Source organism: Lichenostomus cassidix, chromosome 2, assembly GCF_008360975.1.
Source record: "Lichenostomus cassidix isolate B80296 chromosome 2, HeHo_3.0, whole genome shotgun sequence".
Taxonomy (NCBI): Eukaryota; Metazoa; Chordata; class Aves; order Passeriformes; family Meliphagidae; genus Lichenostomus; species Lichenostomus cassidix.
The window spans coordinates 8,740,425-8,759,658 of NC_139482.1; the positions used below are offsets into that span (position 1 = coordinate 8,740,425).

The following is a 19,234-nucleotide window of genomic DNA, read 5'->3' on the forward strand; positions in this document are numbered from 1 at the left end:
AGCAGGAGGAACATTTCATTGTCTAATGGATAAAAACCAGCAACAACAACATGGTATTAGCCCTTGTGGATGTTACTGACCAACAGGGTCACAGACAACACCTGGATCTACTCCAAGCTTTCACTGTTGAAATCAAAATAGTAAAGTATTCAAATGACAATTTAAAATTTCACACATTAATAATTGATTTTTTTAATAGTATCACATCCTCGTGTGATCATGGCATTTTTGCCTACATGGTATCAGCAAAGTAAAGAAATTAAAACTGTTTAGAAAGGAAACACAATTATTTTTATTTCATATCTTTATTATGTGTTTTAAAATGTAATGAAATACTGTCAGTTTGTTAAAAAAAATTATCTGCAGACTCTGGCTTATCTGGGTGAAAAACTCTTCTCTGGTTTAGAAAAGAATGATTTTCCTTTTAGCATTCAAATTTGCATGCCAATATACTTTGCATATAATTTACATAACATACAGTATCACAACCACTTTGCCTCTTATTGTAAAATCCAAGATCAGCACCTAGCATTTCATAGCTAGGATTATTAAAACATTTTGTTAAGTCAAGTCTGAAGATAAGCTTCCATCCTGATGCTTCTGCAGTTGCTCACCAATGGGCAGGAAAGGTGAGCGTCTGGTTCTGACTCTGGACAGGACTTTGGGCCCAGAAAAAAAATTCTCATGGGCTTGTTGGAAATCTGGATTATTTCATTTAATATCTTTATAGCTTGTATACTTAATTTTAAAATGAGAAGGGTGATAATTTTTATTCCCTTTCTTTTCTAATCTTGTCTTTTTCAGTGATTATCTTAATCACTCAAAGACACAGTTTTCCTGTCACTTTATATGTGGGCAGGTACCCAGTGAGATCCCAATCCTGTCTCGAAAGCATTACTGTAATGCTCCTGTTAATCAAAACTACTCAGACTTTTTTCAATTAAATGATTTATGCAAAGAAATATCAATTTGCTGCAGAATGATTTTTTTAAATATATCTACATAAGTTTTAGGGAAACTTTGAATAGGGAATTTCTTTTCATGTCAAAAGCAAGATTTTTTATTAATGTTCAGTTGACAAAAAGCTTTACCACCATACAGTTTAGTGTCAGAGCACTCCTATGGGAAACCAAAGTCCAAGCCTTCACCCATTTGACCCAAAAGAATAATCTTGGTATAAACCAGGAGCTATGTGGAACACCTACCTGTCCCAGGGTCTCATAAGCTAGCTGGAATATTAAAATAGCTAAAAAAAGATAATTCCAGGATGCTAATGCTCCATGTAGCTAATGAGGTTCAGCCCACACAGAAGAACCATCCAGAAAATCAGGGTGTCCCTCCTTCTGCAGGAAGACCTACACCTCCCCATAATTCTGTTGTGCTTATGTCATGAAAAAATGGGAAAAGACTTGATTTCATCCAAATGGGAGACCAGCGCTGCTCCACAAGATCAACAAGCTCTGCAGCACACAGAGCTACATCCTGCTGAGTGCTGCCAAGTGTGCACATGGTATTTTTGAGGGGGAAATCAGGGTGCACATCCTGAAGCTGCCTGTGATACTTCAGTAGTATCAGAAGTAGCAGCTCCCTGCATGAAGGTAACTGGAAATGGGACCCAGGACCACAGCTGAGGTCCATGAAGCACCTGAAACCTCTTTCTTACCTGTGGTAAAGACCTGAGGATATTATTAATAATACATAGCCACCGTAAAAAGTTAAAATGGGCTGCAGAGGTCAGTGGTGTGAGTAGTCATGTTGTGTTAGATATATTGCTTACAGGTAGCACTGCATTGCTGATCTCCAGGCACTGCTTTGAGATGTATCATGGCTTGATACAGAGGGTTTAAGCATTTAAGGCCAGGATGGATGGGGCTTTCAGCCCCCTGATTTAGTGCAATGTCCTGTCCATGACAGGAGGGTCAGAACAGGATGACTTTAAGGACCCTTCCAACCCAAACCATTCTTTGATTCAACGATTCTATGATTGATGCTTCTCTTACATAATCTCTCTACTTAAGACAAATCAGCATTTCAGTAGAAGCTACTAAAACTGATTTGGTCATTTTTCCTAGATACCCATCCACTGTAGCCAAAGTTATTTGTTATATATGAACAATTACCAGTTTTCTCTATGATAAAACAATTATGAATTATGCTAAAATTAACAGTAAGACATGTAAGGAGGTAAAGTGAATAAAGAAGAACTTGGTGCAAATGATGCAGCCTAACCTCAGTGCAGGTTAGTGCTGTTCTGCTGCAGAAAATTATGAACTTCAGGGTCAATTATTTTCTTGGGACAAGGCAAAGATAAAAAAGGCAGCTTTCTAAGAATCACTCTGATCAAAGAGAAAGAGTTAAGAGGGGTCATTAATACTCTCAGGTGTAGATCTTGCTGGTGCAGGTAGCACTAAAAGAATGGACAACTTTTTCTTTCAGGAACAAGTAATGGAATTTCCCAGAAAATATCTAACTACCTTACATTATCTGGCACCTGCACACCAGACACCTGTACACTGCTGAACTCCCATCTGCTATATATGCTACATGCATTTCCTTTTTTTTTTTAAGCTTGGCAAAGGAGTTGATTAGGAAGATAAAGTCTCTGAAAAACATTTTGGACAAAGATGCCAGCACAGATTGTACAGTTAAAGATATCAGGTCTGCCAATACATGCACACCACACTCTGCAGGCTGCTTATACTTGCCTCACAACAATTTACTGCACAAATCACCGTAATTCTGAAACAAGCCATATCTCCATATTCCTATTTAGTACAAATTTCATAAGGAAAGGATGCAATCCCTGGAACAAGCAAGATTTATATTCTGACTATTCTCTTTTCTTGGTCACTAGGAATATCCTCTCCTTCATGGCAGGCTCTGCCTATCTTTCTGCTCTCTCCTGCTACTGGCAATATAGCTGAATGTTGCTGATATATTTTTTACCCAGTTCAAAATCTAAAAAAAATGATGCTTTTTCTATGGCAGCTTCTCAGGGTATTAAATGAACTCAGTGAGGCATTTTGAGTTTTAAAAGGACTGAGTCACACATTGCTTGTGTGTGCACAACAAACAGGAGCTGGATGGAGCTGTCCAGTGTCCAGTCTGTCAGGCAGAGCTCAGAAAACACAATACCCTTCCACAAAAGGATGTCCTTCTTTATACACACACATATAAATGTATGTGTGTGTGTGTATATATGTATATATGGGGTTATCTGTAGGATCAGGACCTTAATGATGTGTCTAATTTTTTTAAAGGTCATAAAACCCCTGAGAAGTAGAATGAAAAACAAGATACTATGTGCAACTATTAAAAATAACAATAATAATAATAATTGATAATAATAAAATAATAGTAATAAAGTATGTCAAGGGAAACACTTCTTTTAGGACAACCAGATTTTCATACTAGTAAAGACAAAAAAAGTATGAAGAGATATTTTAAACTGAGTATTTTAATATGCAAGCAAGTTGAATAAATTAACTGATGTAGAAAACATACTACTCTCATTTCTGGATAAACGATGATACAATTTATTCTCATTATATGTTTTTGTTTATATGTTGTCCAGTCAGTAACTGCCTGACTGCTCTGTTCAGCGCACAACACAAAATACAAGTTAGCTGCTCAGGCTGTGCATGTGCACGCACAGACACAGAGATACACACACAAAATCCTAGAGCAGCAAACTGCACTTATCTTCTTCCCATTTTTATATCATACATATTTCATTAAGCTTCATGCAGAGTGTCTTCTGATTTATGGTAATTGTCAACAAAAGCAAAAAATGCCGACAATTTTAACCCTGCAGTACTGAGGATTTAACTGGGATAAAATTAAAATGTTTAGGGGGGAGAAAAACCCCACAACACCCTAAGCCACTGGGAGCTTGACCCTTGAGATGTTGTCAATTTTTTATTTTATTTTATTGTGTTTGTTGTCTGTAGAAGCAGATGCCAGCAGCAACATCTGACGTACCGGACACCTTCAGTGTTATCCCAGCATGCTCATGGCCTGGAGGACTTGGAGTAAGACTAATTTCCATATCAAACCCAATTTAGATGAAACATCTTGGTTAAAAAAAAAAAAAGCAAAAAAAAGCCAGCGCATCAATAGCCCCTTGATTAGATTTTCATCTCCTGAGCAGACAAATATGAATATTTATTACCATGAATGCAGATTTCCCTCTTTCCATTGCTCTGATCTTGAATATTACCCACTGCTAATTTTTATGAAAATTTGGGCAACATAATGTTTTCACATAAACTGACAGTTCTTGAGATAATCCCGTTATTGTTTGGTGGGAAATGACAGTTTCCGCTTATTCATGTGTTAACGAGGGATTAAATATTGTTTTTCATCACCATAATCTAAGATGGACTGGAAATTAAAATTCAAACATTGTGCATTAGCAGAGCTTTGAGGACCAGAATTTGTTTGCATTCACTCAGTAAAGAGCTGTAAATTAACAGTTTAACAATCAAGTGAAATCCATATCATAAAGCCAGCAGTGACATTTGTAAAATGAAGTCATTACTCTACCTGCTAAAGGTAAAGAACCAGAGAGGCAAATACTTTGCAAAATGACCTCCCTTTGCGAGAGCAAAGTGCACAGTGAGCTGTGGTCAGCTGCAGTCCCTGGGCATTCATGGACTTGGTCACGTTTCTTTGGCACACAATCCCTTTGCCTTGCCACAGGTTCTGATTCTCACACACTCGAAATGCTCAGATCCCATTGAAAAATGCCTCTGTGAGAGATCTCTCCATGGCACTAAAAGCAGTCACCCTGACCCAGGAGCTGTTTTCAGGCACGTGCTGTGCTCACACCCTCCCCAGGTCTCGCTGTGCAGTACATAGACACACAATTCCTCACTGAAATGGGTATTTTGCTGGAGCTGCATTGTATCCACCAGTTCTCTCCTTATCTATCAGTTATCTCCTCGATGCTTGTGCCCAATGCCCAGCAATGCAAATCAGAGATACCTCCATGTTCCAAAGGGAACACAGAGACCTGCTGGGGACATTGTGCAGTTCAGGAGCCACTACATTGCTGCTTCTGCAGAAACTTTGAGTTACTAATTCAGTGCAGTATGTTTGTCTTCTTATTTAAAAAAACCACACAACCAACATTTCCCTTTGATACCAGTCTAAGTGCAAACAGAACTGAAACTATGCTTAGTCAAAGCAACACAAACATCTGCTTTAATTAAATCTTAAAACTATCTCATCTGGATAAATCTGCTGATTAATGCAAAAAAATAAACAAAAATGAGCTCCAACACACTAATTTAACAGGAGTCCTCATGTTCAAATTTAGAAACTTGTTAAAAATTTTCTGACAAAAATATGCTATAACACATATAACACATAAAGCCTTGCATCCTGGAGGATGTTGAAGTGATGGACACTGCAGCCATGCTGCCTTTGAGGGTGGAAACTTAGTGATGTACAAGTGCAAAACAGTTCTGAGAAAGATGAATAAGAATGTGCTATCAGACCATCAGCCTTCCCAGAAGGCAAAGGTCTGATGTTTTACTTAAATTTAGTACTAAAAAAACTCTAAGAAATGATACAACAATTCTTTTAACACTCGGCTGAAGTTTTAATTCCATTATTCTTTAATTTTAACATGCCTTTACTCCTGGCCTCCAATGGTGACCACACTGAAACTCTGAATGGTTCCTGGCCTGGATCTTGGAGCAGCAAACAGCCTGAAGAGCATTAACTGGCACAGGACACAATGTGAGTGACTGATAGCAATAGTGTAGACAAATGTGGGACCATGGCAGGCTCTGGGCCCTGATCCTGCTTGTTTTACCATCTCTGATGCAGCTATAAACCCCTGAAGTCAAGGATTCCTATCGGAAGGTTGGATGGCTCACAGTTTGGATCTTAGAATGAGACACTTCCCTGTGCTTACAGACCCAGAGCAGAGGTCCTGTCAGGTGTCTTTCCATGTTGACCTGCATGGGAACATTTGCTGCCCAGGGTCTGCTAGAGTGAGGGCTGAGAGACTGGGATTTGCCACTTCTTCCTCTCCTGAAACAGTTAAATCTGTGTTTGTGACTGCTTGAAATCCACGTGCTCCCACAAGGATCAAGCTCCTATTTGTGGAGATGGAAGAATCTCCCCTCTTAAAATTTCTGACCATCTCTATCACTCAAACTTCAGGCAGTTTGAGGGAATTTCATCTTAATCTGCAGCTTCCCCAGCTGACCCATTACACTACTGAAGATTTTATTTTCCTTTGAGTCATAAGAACTTGGCTGGTGGTAGAAGGAGGTTGCTGAATTTCATGAATCATTAAGATATCTAGTACAAACAATCATGTTCTCCTATTTAAAGATTCCTTATGAATATATTGAGTGCAGGCTGCCAAATCATAGTTAGGGTGGATAATAACATTGATTCTTAAGCAGAATTACGCTGCAGTTTGCTTTACACAGCCAGTGCTAGGATCTAAATCTCTTTTCTCTGCAGATTTATAACGGTTTGTAAGGGAAACTCTGCTTTAAAAACAATGGCATGACACGGCCTAAATCCAAGATAAATCCTTAAAACAAACACATGCTACTTTTTAAGCAGCACAACGTTAAAAAAGACAAAAAGAAACAACACTGGTAGGATGCATAAGTTCCTGAAGCCACAAGGCAAACCGTATCTTGTTTCATTTTACATGATACTGAATAAAAATTGAATTGCTGTAGTTGCCATGGCAACTGCCACATCACTTGGCACTTCTGCTCCTTTAAATCACACAGTGCTACTGTAAAGGAATTCATGAACCAATGTGACACTTGAATACTTGTGCTTTATATACTGTTTCAGGAGAAAAACATAAATCAATATAGACTGATAGTTGTCTCTGAAAATCAGGTTTGCTGTATTTTTCTTTACATTATAATCTCCTCATTTCCTTGTCGTGTTCTTTAAAAATTTGTAAAGAAGATGGAGGGCGTTGTCACAATCAGAGCACAAGAAAAGAAATTACTACTGACACATGATTTCCAAACTGAAGCTGTGACCTGTCATTCAGATGTCAAAATACCTCTGCTATGCAATATTCAAATCAAATACAGGGGATAAACATTGGAACTTTGCCCCTCCACAACCAGAGACGGTGTGATATGTGACAGAAGACAGTCTCAGGAGCATCCAGGCATCTCTTTAACTCTAAACTTAGCAGCAGCTTAAAAGGAATGTCTAACTATATACTTAAAGCTAAGCATATTCTCAATGTCTGCAGATCTGGGGCCATGACTTATATTGTTTTAGTATGCTCTGTGTATAACATGTAGTAACAGAAGATAGTTGACAAAATAATGTGGCAAAAGGATATACATATTCTTGCTGCCTGTTTTTTGTTTTTAAACATTTAACACTTTTATTAACACTCTGGATGCAATTTATTTGAAAAGCAGCCCTCTAGTGGGCTATGTACTGTAATGAATAGTTAATAAATAGCATTAACATTATCTCTAAATATTAGCTAAAATGCATTTTTCAAAACCATACAAGGTCTTAAATAAATGAGCCATAGATCTTCATCATTCTCTATGGAGAAACTTAATGTTTTATTTAGCTTTATTCCTCAAATTTCTTAAAGTATTACTTCTAAATGCTACTGTATGACTAACTTCTGATTAGCATAACTTTACTATTCATATATACTTACAAACTATAATAGTGAGATATTATTCACTGGCAGTAAAATTTCACATAAGTAGTATATTAATAGTAGAATTCTATATAAAATATAATCTATTAACTTTTAAGGGTTACACAGCTCTAGAATCTGTAATTTGTGTGTGTGGGATAAGGTGAGTCTTTCTCACTATGCCTTCACCAAGAATATTTGTAGGATTGTACTCCTAAAAGATTTTATTTAATGTTATTGCTCTTATTTCTATATATAGCCTTAAAGTTACATGGCTTAAAGCAAAAAACCCCTCTGTGACCTCACCCATGCCTTGCCCACAACAACAAGGGTTTTGTGGCTCCAAAACACTGCTCCTCCTGGAAATCTCTGCTCATCACCACAGCCACAGTGATCAGCAGAAGCCAACAGCAAGAGCTGTCTGTGGGGAACTCCAATCCCAGATCTCACATAACAAGAGAAAATAAACTTGTTGATCTCTAAGCCACGGGGTTTGTAAGAAAAAATGCTGAACACTTAGCATTCTGCCTAGTAGTCAAAGATCAGAAAAAAAGGTTTACACCTTGTTCTTCAACAGTTGAAAATGATTTGTCAGGTTCTGCACTCCAATTTTTTATGTATTTCCAATCCAATATCATTCTAGGTAAAATCTGGATATATAGACATAAGTGACAAAATTTGGCAACATTAAGGAAGGTAATAAGATAGAAACGTGACTCCTGCCTCAGAAGCTTGCATGTCACTGGAAAGTCTGTCTTACCATGTCCTCTAGCTTCACTAGAATTTTTAAACACAGATTTCTTTATTGTAATAACATCACTTTATGCATCATCAACATAATTCTACACCTATCAAAATATCTTTAAATGAGAATATCCTGAAACATGTCAAAATATCACTGCTCTATTTTAGAACATCTAGAGGTATAGTGAAGCAATCATTTTGCATATATTTTGAGTTATTTCCATTTGCTTTAGAAAACCCTTCTAATTTTTATGTCTGCCATATGAGAGCCATGATTCAAATCCTAAAAATGAAGTTATGATTCCAATGATGAGTTTCTTCTGTGCATTCCTACTGGAAAATTGAAAGAGTTAATTTAATATAACATATTCCGAAGTGAGTGCTGGTCAGTTCAAGAGAGGAAGAGTACCATTCTCTTGGTTTGTTTCAGGCCAGATTCAGATCATGGATTATTCATATCACAGAGTCGTAGCCTCCAAAACCTGATTTGGACCCTTATACTTTCTTGAGCCTCTGGAGTGCCTGGCTTGTTATTCTGACACTGTGGTTGAAAACAGATTTCAGCTAAAATCTGGATAAACATTCATCCATGTCACAGTAATTCTGATCACAGCCAACACCAGCACGGAATTGAACTTAAAAATCCTGTGTCCCACAATAATTCAGAAGTGCTTATGTGAAGAGATAGAGGCAGTTAAGTTCCCAAAGGATGCTGAAGGGATACCTGACTCTGTGACCTCTGTGCAGGGCTGTGGGTCATGGTGTCTGAGCTCCCTTGGGCTGGAGAGAAGCTCGTGGGTACAAATCCAGAGGGAATAATGTTTGGGTGGGTCTGGGGCTTCCACCCCTGCTGAATCCTGAACTCAGGAGGAGTCAAGTGAAGCTGTCCTGCTGCTGAGGAGGCTTTAGCTCCATGTGGGACAACATGTTGTCCCCAGGATCCTGCAGGAGTGCTCAGCCATGCAGAGCAACAAGTTAAACTCAAGCCATGGTTCACATCAAGCTGGGGCAGAGGAGAACAGAGTTATGGGTTCTGCTTCAATGCTGTTTAGCTCTTCAGGGTTTTTACCAGTACTATGTCCTTCATGGTATTATGCAAATAGACACCTAAATAACACAACACAGACGTTCATACCCTCATACACACTCAAGTATAGGAAGTCCTTGAACTGCTGAAGATGACCTCAGGACTTCAGAGAATTATTTCATGTGTAGGAGATCAAAAGAAAATACCTCAAAGCTTCACTGGATCTGAATAAACAAGAAGGTGTGAAATGCTCATGATGGATTTGTGTGGTACAAACATGCATGACAATGAGACCAACAAACCTTGCATGGATACTGCAGAGGAGTTCTACAGGTTTTGTTAGTTTTAGTTTTTTCCAGCTCCTGTTATAGGTGCTGGAAAACTGCAAATAAAAAAGAAACATCTTGACAAATATAATTCCAGAGACAGTACTACAGCAATGCACAGATTACAACCTCAGCACTGGTTTTCTCTACAGAAGAGTTATTTTGGTTTTCTGGTGTAACATCCTTCATGCAAACAAGATAAGTGTCAAAATAATTCTCATTTCAAGAGTGATATACATCATATTAAACTTTAATTTAACTCTCTGGATCTCTGTACCGCTGAATATTCTGTTGCAAATGCTCGATGTTGAGCTGGATGTTGGTGTGGAAGCACCAGTAAAGGTCTGTTCTAAAAAGGCCTGAAAGAAGCTCTGCTTGCCCACAATTCAGACAGTGCCTTGCACTTTATCATCCATACCTTCCCATGAAATGTGCAGAACCTTTAAGCCAACATCCTGAAGCTGCTTCTGTACTCATTTTTAATCCTACTACTGCAGAGCCTACCCAATGCTGACACAAAGCAGCTAACCTCAGGCCTAACAAAAGAATCCCAAGCTGTGGAAACCTTCTATATGACATAAAGATGATGAACTGCATTGTAGCTGTGGTATACTCCAGACCCATGTTGTTAATGACTACAGAGCACATGTTTATGCAGTGACATAAAAGCAATTCATCAGCCCTCCCTGGACTTGACTGAGTGGCTCAGTAAGCTTGGTGTGAATTTTATAATCTGTTGTTGCTTTTGAAATGCTTTTCTTGAGATACAGGAGAGAAAGCAAGAGATTGAGTGGCTCTGAGAAGCATTTCTCATCTCCACAGAGGAAGAGACAGCTTCCTTCCAGCACACCCAAGGCCTGGATAGTCACTGGAGTCCACACATTCCTTACTGAGATACAAATCCTGTTATCATAGATCGACACCTAAAACAGATTCCACTGTCCAGAGCCACACATGAATTATTGCTGAGCTTAGGACAGTTCCTGTATTTGTTTAGACAGAGGCTCCATTTGCCACTAGCCTCTCAGCTATATTTCTCTTGAGGTATTTCAGATATGAAAATTGCCTTGCAAAGTCAATCTTTTTTATTTTACAGGCCTGCAAGTGAAGATTATATATCCATTAACTTTGTCATGCATCTCACCTACTGTCCAAACAAAATGCCATTTCACATTCTCTACTAAAGTTTTTCTAAGTATTTTTGGTTTGAGCACCTTGACGTTGATTTACTGTTACCATTACATGTAATTCCATTCCTAGTTCCAGTGTGAAGTGAAAGAAATCCTTATTCAACAAGAAGCTCCTTCATTATGTTTAAATACATACTCTCTATTATTTCAATAATAATTATTCACCAGGGCAAATAAAAAACAAACTGCAAAACTGAATTGCCATAATTAAATTTAACCCGAAATAGCCTGAATCTGATACTGTATCAACAGAGAAGCATCTTGATTACAGCACTCTTTTTTTTTTTCATGTATGTGAGACCACAGAAATTTATTCATTATGTACAAAATCATATCTGATAAGACTTAGAAAGGGGAATGTACACAGCTGGGAGAACTCACACCCAACAAAATACATAAGCAGCTGAATAAATGTTCTTCCATCACCTTACTGGCCCAAACCACTTGGTTCCTTCTCTGCTGATCACACTCTGTCAGATCTAACCTGGAATATATTTAGGCCAAAATGTCTGCTTCCCTTTGGTTAACCAGCTTTCACTTTCTGCCTTCTAATAATACATGTTTGGCAGAGTATAAAGCACAAACTTCTGTCAAAGTATTAATCCAAGTAGTATCAGTAGTTTTTTACAGAAAGATACGATAACCTAAATATGTGGAAGGTGAGTTCTACAGTGACTTTTCCAAAAGCATACACAAGAATCTGACTGGTCAGGTCCCTAGCCTAAGAACTCTTCAATTTTTCCAGCTCTGCTAGTTGGTCTTAGAATCTAGGAAGACCTTGAGGTTACAGCTCCAGCACATCCTTAGACTGCCATGGTTACAGCAACCCTATTGCTACAATGTGGATTAATGATACATTTAACAGGTGAAAACTTCCTGCATTTCAGCTATACAAAAGCGAATTCCTTCTCCTTTGACCACATATAATACAAAAATTGATTTAACAGTAAGCATCTGAAGTGGCCTTTCATTTTCCAGCTGACTTTGAAGCCAACTGGAATCCATTCAATGACTGGAATTGGACAAAATACATGGAGGTATTTCATAAGCATGGGTTAGTCCTGTTGGATACAATTATCCTGATGAGGTTTCCATAGCCTGCACCCCAATCCTGGTTCTCCTGTTATTTAACAGAACCCAGGCCCTGCAGACAGCACAACCACAAAGTCCAGTCTGCCCTGAGGTCAGCACACAGCCCTAGGCACACAGCCATGCCCAGGATGAACTTCCCAGTTTCTGAAGTTATGCACCCACAAGAAACATTCCTAGCTAAATCAGGTGAGGAGATGTGATGGCTTTCATCTTTCATCTTCTTCCTTGTTTCCAGGTTTTAATTCTTTCAGCTTTGGCCCTGAGCATCACAGCAGGTCTCACTGTTAGTACCTCTTCAGAACCAAGCATTTCAATAATGTGAATGAAGTTGCACGGTGAACCTCACAAATCTTGTCAAATTAAGTTCTTAAACAAACTTATAAAAATCAGCAATACAAAACCCAAAAATCAGTAAAAAAGGAAAACAACCTAGTTCTTCAGTATATTAGAAAGTTAGTAATTCATTATTTTTAATACTGAGAATAATGCAATCATGAGAAAAAGGTATTTGCCTAGCCCTGTGAGCATTTACCACTAGCAAAATTACTTAAATGAAAATGAAAAAAAGAGATAACTGTGTACACAAAATTAGCACGAGAATTAGCAATCAACTGTAGTTCATACAAGGTTCTTAGCAGATAGGATCATGTTTATTAATAAATGATGAACTGCTTAGTGGAGTTTTTGCCTAGTGATATCACTATAATAACAGACACATGTTTTATTTATGTTTCAAGTTACATCCAAAATAAGCGAGACATTCACAGTCAGATTCTCTCTAATATCTGAAGACTCTTTACCCCAAATTTAAACTTCCACTGATCTAGATGAGATAGCACTCCATCAAAACCAAGGGCGATAATATGACAAATTCAGTCGCTGCGCTCATCTTTGGGGATTTTGTTCCTGTGATACCACAAAGCAAAAAACTGCATTTCTTAAAGCTGGCTGCACTTTTCTCATACGGATGGTATTTTTTTTTCTCTGTGGGATACAGTGCTATTTGTGCAGCAGATTGTATTTTGACAGATGCAACTGTATCATAAAAAGGCCCTTAGCACTATCAGACTGGTAGCTCACAAACATTCATGAGCTCCAGGATTTCTTAAAAAATCCCAACAATTAAAATGTATTTAAGAATGTAAAATGCCTGAAAGCCACTTACCTCCCCTACACCAGTCTGCAGAATTTTCAGTCCAGTTGTTTTTTCAAGCTTCTCTTTGTTTATGGCTGTAAGGAAAAATTAAGATTGAGAGAGTTACAGGAAAGCTGGAATATGTATGATTTTACAGCATTTGCATCCAACCTTCTTTCCTTCATCAACATGTTCATGACAGTTCCTACCTATTCCATCTAAGGATTATCTTTTCCTGAGAGCAACTCTGCTAGTCAGCTTTCTGAATGCATATTTATGCTATTAATTGCTCATTAATATGTGAAAAAGAAAGCCAAGCTAATTCTATTTTACACAGTATTACACACATTTAACACTGATACACAATTTGTTTGGGAAGTTCTTTTCTGTGGATACTTTCCACTTGCATTGAAGAGCAGAGCAGCACTTTACCATCAGAACTGTCATTGTTTAGGACTTTTTACAACAGATACAGACTTTTACCTCAGAGGTAAGATATGGAGTTTATTTCACAATATCAGAATGCAATGCACAATTTTACATTTTTTAACTCAGTTTTTTCTTATTTACCAATATCTATATCACTAAAAGCATTAAAAAGTAAAATAAAGCGTAAAACAGTTAAATAAAGGTAATAATCACTAAGACTACAATTATACTGCAGCCCAAACACACCCAGGGCATGAGCTTGAGCACTATTGTACAATTGCCCATACTCTTAATCCTATGGTCTGACATGATTTTGGCCTGTGACTGTAAGAAGCCTCAATAAAACAAGCCTCAGCCACATTTCTGGGAACAGCACAAGGATGAGATTATTCCTAGCTGGGTGTATGGGTCATGCCCTCCCATTTTGGATGGGAAGACTTTAACCTTCTAGATGCAAACTCTGTCAGCTGGACTCACGGCCAAAACCCTGACTTGATTTATTTATGAGCAGCAGTGAAGCCTTGCAGCCTTGTTAACCTCTCCTTCCTTTCACTGCCTGTTGACTCTGTAATCCAAGTGAGTCATCTGGGTTCTCTCTGCTGTCCTTGGGAAGGCATGGACATTTAATAGGATGAGTCATCCCACATATCTCACACATATCTGCAGACACCTCCCGCTTTTCTTTGATTATGGACAAAGTTTGATAGATTCAGCTTCTCAATTTTGGTTGCCTTAAGCAAACCTTCTAACCAGAAAGCTCAAGAAGTATTCTAGGACATGCTGCACACTGTAAATTTACATGAAAATACTTAAAGGAATTAGCATTTTTCTTTTCATTTGTGAAAAATACTCTTTAATTGTTGCCATTTGAAACATTTAAAACAGCTCAGATTGCAGCAGACATTTCTTGGAAGTAAGATTATTGTGAACTGGTACTTTATTGAGCTTGTCCAAAGTGCAACACAAATGACTCACATTTATTCCAGAGGTAAGTTGGATCATTAGGCTCCATCTCACCTCTTATGGAAAGATTTTGAAAAGAGTTTTTATGTTCAAAGACTCAAGAACTCAAACCTCCAGCAACTCTAGTAAAGAGAAACTCTTCTGATTGCCTTTAGGAAGGGGTGAATATTGCCCTCAATTTAAACAAAGAAGAAAGCTCTGTACAGAATTTTAGACCAGACACCTTTATTTTTGCATCTTTTTAATATGCTACTGATTAAGCAGAGAGGAACATGGAATCCCAAGCTAAGAAAGCTGAAAGGCATGTTTTGCTGAATGACAGCCTAAAACAGCAGGCAATGCTCACATACTTAACACCTGTGCCATGCTTTACACATTCACAAACATTTATTCCTCCCAGAGCTATGGGACCATGTGAGGGAGAGTTGACCGATCCATGAAATTCGAGAGCACATTTTGCAGTGTTGTATATCTTGTGCAGTATGAATTTCCAAAAAAAAAAAAGAGTAAATCTTTGCAAAGACACATCTTGCTACCACACTGACCACCTCACCCAGCAAACACATTAAAAGAAGATTTCTACCTAGTGCAAAAATGTAGATGATTTATAAAATGAGAAAGTTCCACAGCCTCCTTCAAAGAAACTGAGTCATCCAACAAATGATTCTTTGGCAGCTTAGGATAAAGAAAACTGCACAGCAGAGTGGCTACAAAATAAATGGCTATAAGTAAACAACAAAGCTTAAATCCCACTGTGTAATTTCTTACCACATGAACAGTTAATAGAAAATATTGGGTCTGCTGAATCGCTGAATTTTGTAATTACTATTACATATTTGACCTCCTTTTCATAGGTTTCCTGCAGACATTAATTATTGAAGCTTTGATATTAAAAAACAACAACAAAAAGGGTTTACTTAATACCCCTGCCTTCCCCCTTGATACTGGCTGAAACACAAAGGACATGTCTGACAGCCATGCTAACACAAACCCTCCGAAATTAGGAGGCATGAAGGCACGGGGTGTTATTGATTAAATCATAACCGGAAAATGGTCAAGCCCAGGCACTGTCAGACTGTGGAGAGAGACACAGCCGACAGTGCAGGAGAGGATTTTAGCTAACCTTGAACTCCACAAGCTGCTCAGGAAGGTCAAGAAATTCTGTCAAAAATGGTGCTGAAGCTGAAGCAGCAACTACATATCAAGCAGCTGCTTCAAGCTGTGGGATGGGGAATACAATCACTTAACCTTTTCTATGCAGAACTATAATGGAGAATTGAAAACAATAAGACACAGTAAATGTAGATAGATGGAAGAAGTGGTGGGAAAATATATCTAGATATTAAGAACAAACTACTAATTCCCTGAAAATTGGCCCAAAGTTTTGGAAGTATTTTGGTGTATTACCCACTAGCTTTTATTCAAATACAAGTATACAGCAGCTGATGTTTCTGTTGCAAATTTTATGAAAGTGGAAATTACAATTCCGGATAACATGGTGTATTGCACATTCCATCAAAGTTAATTTTTTATGGTCACAGTTTAAAGTCCTGTAATACTAATGGAGAACTGACAAACTCATCAGCAAAGAGGCATAATTAAAACAGCTATATAAAAAAAGAAAAAAAAATACCCTAGCAAATCCCCCTCAAACCAGTTAGCAACATATAAATCCATTTTTTAATCTTCCATTGAAACAAAAACAGCTTCCAAACACACAAAAAGGGAGGCCTTTAAATTAAATTCACTAGATGAAGGATATGCAAATTACCTGAAGAAGCGGAGCCCTATAATGTTCTCAAAATTCTGCAATAGCCTATTTAATTAGTATTTTAATTTATCAGAATAATTCTTTGCACTTGACAATTTATGCAGTATTCCATATAATTAAGCACGTAGCTACAGTGGAATAATTTTGCCTACTCTCTGTATACCAGTTATTTTAACCTGAAAGAATCTGTGGAAGTCTCTTCTGTGATCTAAATTACAATGGGGACAACTTAATGGCTTTGCTCTATTAGAGAGCATGATGAGGGTGTTACTGAGTGTTTAAGGGTAGGGATTGTCACTGCTCAGCCCTCACTAACCTGAGGGAGGTCTGATGTATTTTCTGAGGGCAATAGTTTATTTCCTTTAGCAAAGTCATCTGCCAGCGGCACAGTCAGGAATTTGAGTGCAGGTTTGGCAGGTTTAACCTCAGAGTCCATCATTATTAGAAGGAGCAAGTTCTGGAGGGCTCTGAGCAGACCTGCAGTCTCATCCCAGCACTTCTGGAGGAAGGAGGCCCTGGGAAATGTGGGGATGACGAAGGTTTGTAATCCAGCAGGTTGTGCTGACTTGGGAGCACACACTGGCATGAGCAAGGGAAAGGGAACCAGGCAGAGTTTCAGCAGGAGAGTTCCCTGTTTGTCTGCCATGCTGCTGCAGGATTTACCTGCCCCAAAGAAGAAACCATCCTCAAATATGAAAAGTGTTTGTGGGAAGGTGGTGTCACTCACAAGGAAACCTTGGTTTTTGGTGTGTATCTGACTATGAGTGTGTTGTATTTAACTGAATGTAGGAAAAAAGTAATTACAGGCAGATGATTCCCCTGACCTCTATCACCTGCCCATTTCAGAATGAGCCAATTCATGCTCTAGACTTCCTAAATACATTGACTGGACCTCCAGTCAATACATTGAGGGCAACTAATTTAGATTTACTGTAGGCTGTCCAATGAATTCCACAGCCAGTATTTTCTTCCCATCAGCTTGTTGCAAAGCTCCTTTCAAAGAGCCACATTTAGAAGAATTTCATTTATTTTCCTCTCTGAGGAAAGGGAAAAGGAGGAAGGGAACTCCAGAGAGTTGGTGTTTATTACAGTGTCCAGCTTTTTAACAAGTATCTCTAAGACAAGCAGATGTTACATTCATTTACACCAAGTCAGACTTTTCATTCTCCTCCCCTACAAGGAACCCCCTGAACATTTGGAAAGTTCCTTCAGAGGGTGGACCAGAAAGAGCTCCTTTCTCTCTGGCAGGGCCATGCACTGTGCCATGAACATGCACAACAAGTCAAAAGCACAACATGGAGCATTCCAAATGCATCAGCTTAGAACGAAAACTACCAACTCAAGTGGCCAGATAAAGTGAGAAGAAGAGTGTCTGCACTACATTTCACTGTGCAGTTGTGAGGAAAAAGTACACAAGCTGCAGCAGAAGGTATTTTATCCTCCAATCTTTACAGGGTGATGGCACAAGATAGTTGCTTCATGTGTAATTTCTTATTAAATGGCAGCCAGGCCTGGAATGGAAATGGTTGCAGAAAAGTCAAAGCCGCATTGCTGTGCTAGCAACAGCCTGCTAAATACTATGTCATATTCAATTTTCAAGTCATTTTTCAAATGATTTTAATTAGATATTGTTTCAATCTCTTGTGCATTAATTTAATTTCTGATATCAACATTTCAGCTTTCAATCTGTTCAGATGCAGTACCTTGCTGCCTGGAGTAATTTGAAATATTGTTTGCATCTCCAGCAATTTTGAGAGCACACATCCTTTACAACCTGCTCTAGCCAATAAAACCAGCAGATGGAAATTCAGACCATGCTCACCACTCCCTGTGCACCTTTGAGTTCTCACAGATTTTGGTACAAGGCAGCTAAATCTCCATGCCCGCAATCAAGGCATTTTCCATCTCTGTTTGTCTTTAATTTTGTTCAAAAAATACACACAAAATCCCTTTGTCAGGGAAATAGCTACACTGCATGTTTCCATAAGAGAGAAATTGGGCCATACTTGAATAGCTGTCAAGAGCTGTACATTTTTTTAAACTTATTCACTGAAACAATGTCACTTTTTCCACTCTAAACCATGTACCTCTTACACCCAAGCCCAGGTAATGTTCAAGGATAGAGCAGCAATGACCTTATATAGCAGGACCTCAGGTTCCTGTGTCTTTGCATGGATTAGGGACATATTTTAAACACATTCTTAAAACATGTGGCTGCTTGCATTGACTGATTTCCACTTCTTCAATAAATAACTGCTCAATTGTATGTCATCCTTTAACTTTCCTTTAAAACAGGCACACTGCTTTTCTAAAATCTGATATTTAAATTGTAATAAAGGAGTTTGTGATATATGAAATGATTTTTTTTTATTTCTCTGGAGCTTTTTTGCTTCATGGTGGGATCCATCTCTACAAGCCCTGCTGTCTAAACTAAGAAATCAGTCAAATTCCCTGCCTTGCCAAGAGAAGTAAACAGATATCACCAGAGATTTACTTATCCCATCCTGAGATTGGTATTGTTTATACATCAAATGTATAAATATAGGCCTGGAAAGGCCTGTTGCATCAACCAATTCTGTTTTCTTTTTCCACAGGCATTCCCTTGTAAGAAAGAGATGTACACAAACTCCAAAATACTTCAGCAGTAAAATATTTCAATAGACAATGCCATGGTTACAGAGATGAATTCTCAAGGTGTGGTGTAAATGTGATGGTTCTTTTTCTGAAATATGAATTAGAACTGCAGAAATGAAAAGCCTTTATCAATCCTGAATAGGTTTTTTTGGCAGAGCTTCAGGAACCCATTATCAAAAATATTCTCTTGAATAATATAAGCAGCTTAATGTCCATCAAAAGAAGAGTTCTGAGGAATAACAAAAATAACCATGCTCTGGATA

General features: G+C 38.2%; 1 protein-coding gene across 3 annotated transcripts in view; it reads right to left on the minus strand.

Annotated features, from left to right (window-relative positions):
• The window catches only part of PTPRN2 (protein tyrosine phosphatase receptor type N2), a 634,777-nt gene that overhangs the window by 222,878 nt on the left and 392,665 nt on the right, over positions 1-19,234 (minus strand). For all 3 annotated transcript variants that reach the window (XM_085050284.1, XM_085050285.1, XM_085050286.1), the window contains one exon: positions 13,205-13,269. In XM_085050284.1, the coding sequence (XP_084906410.1) occupies positions 13,205-13,269 (65 nt within the window). The remainder of the gene's footprint in view (positions 1-13,204; positions 13,270-19,234) is intronic.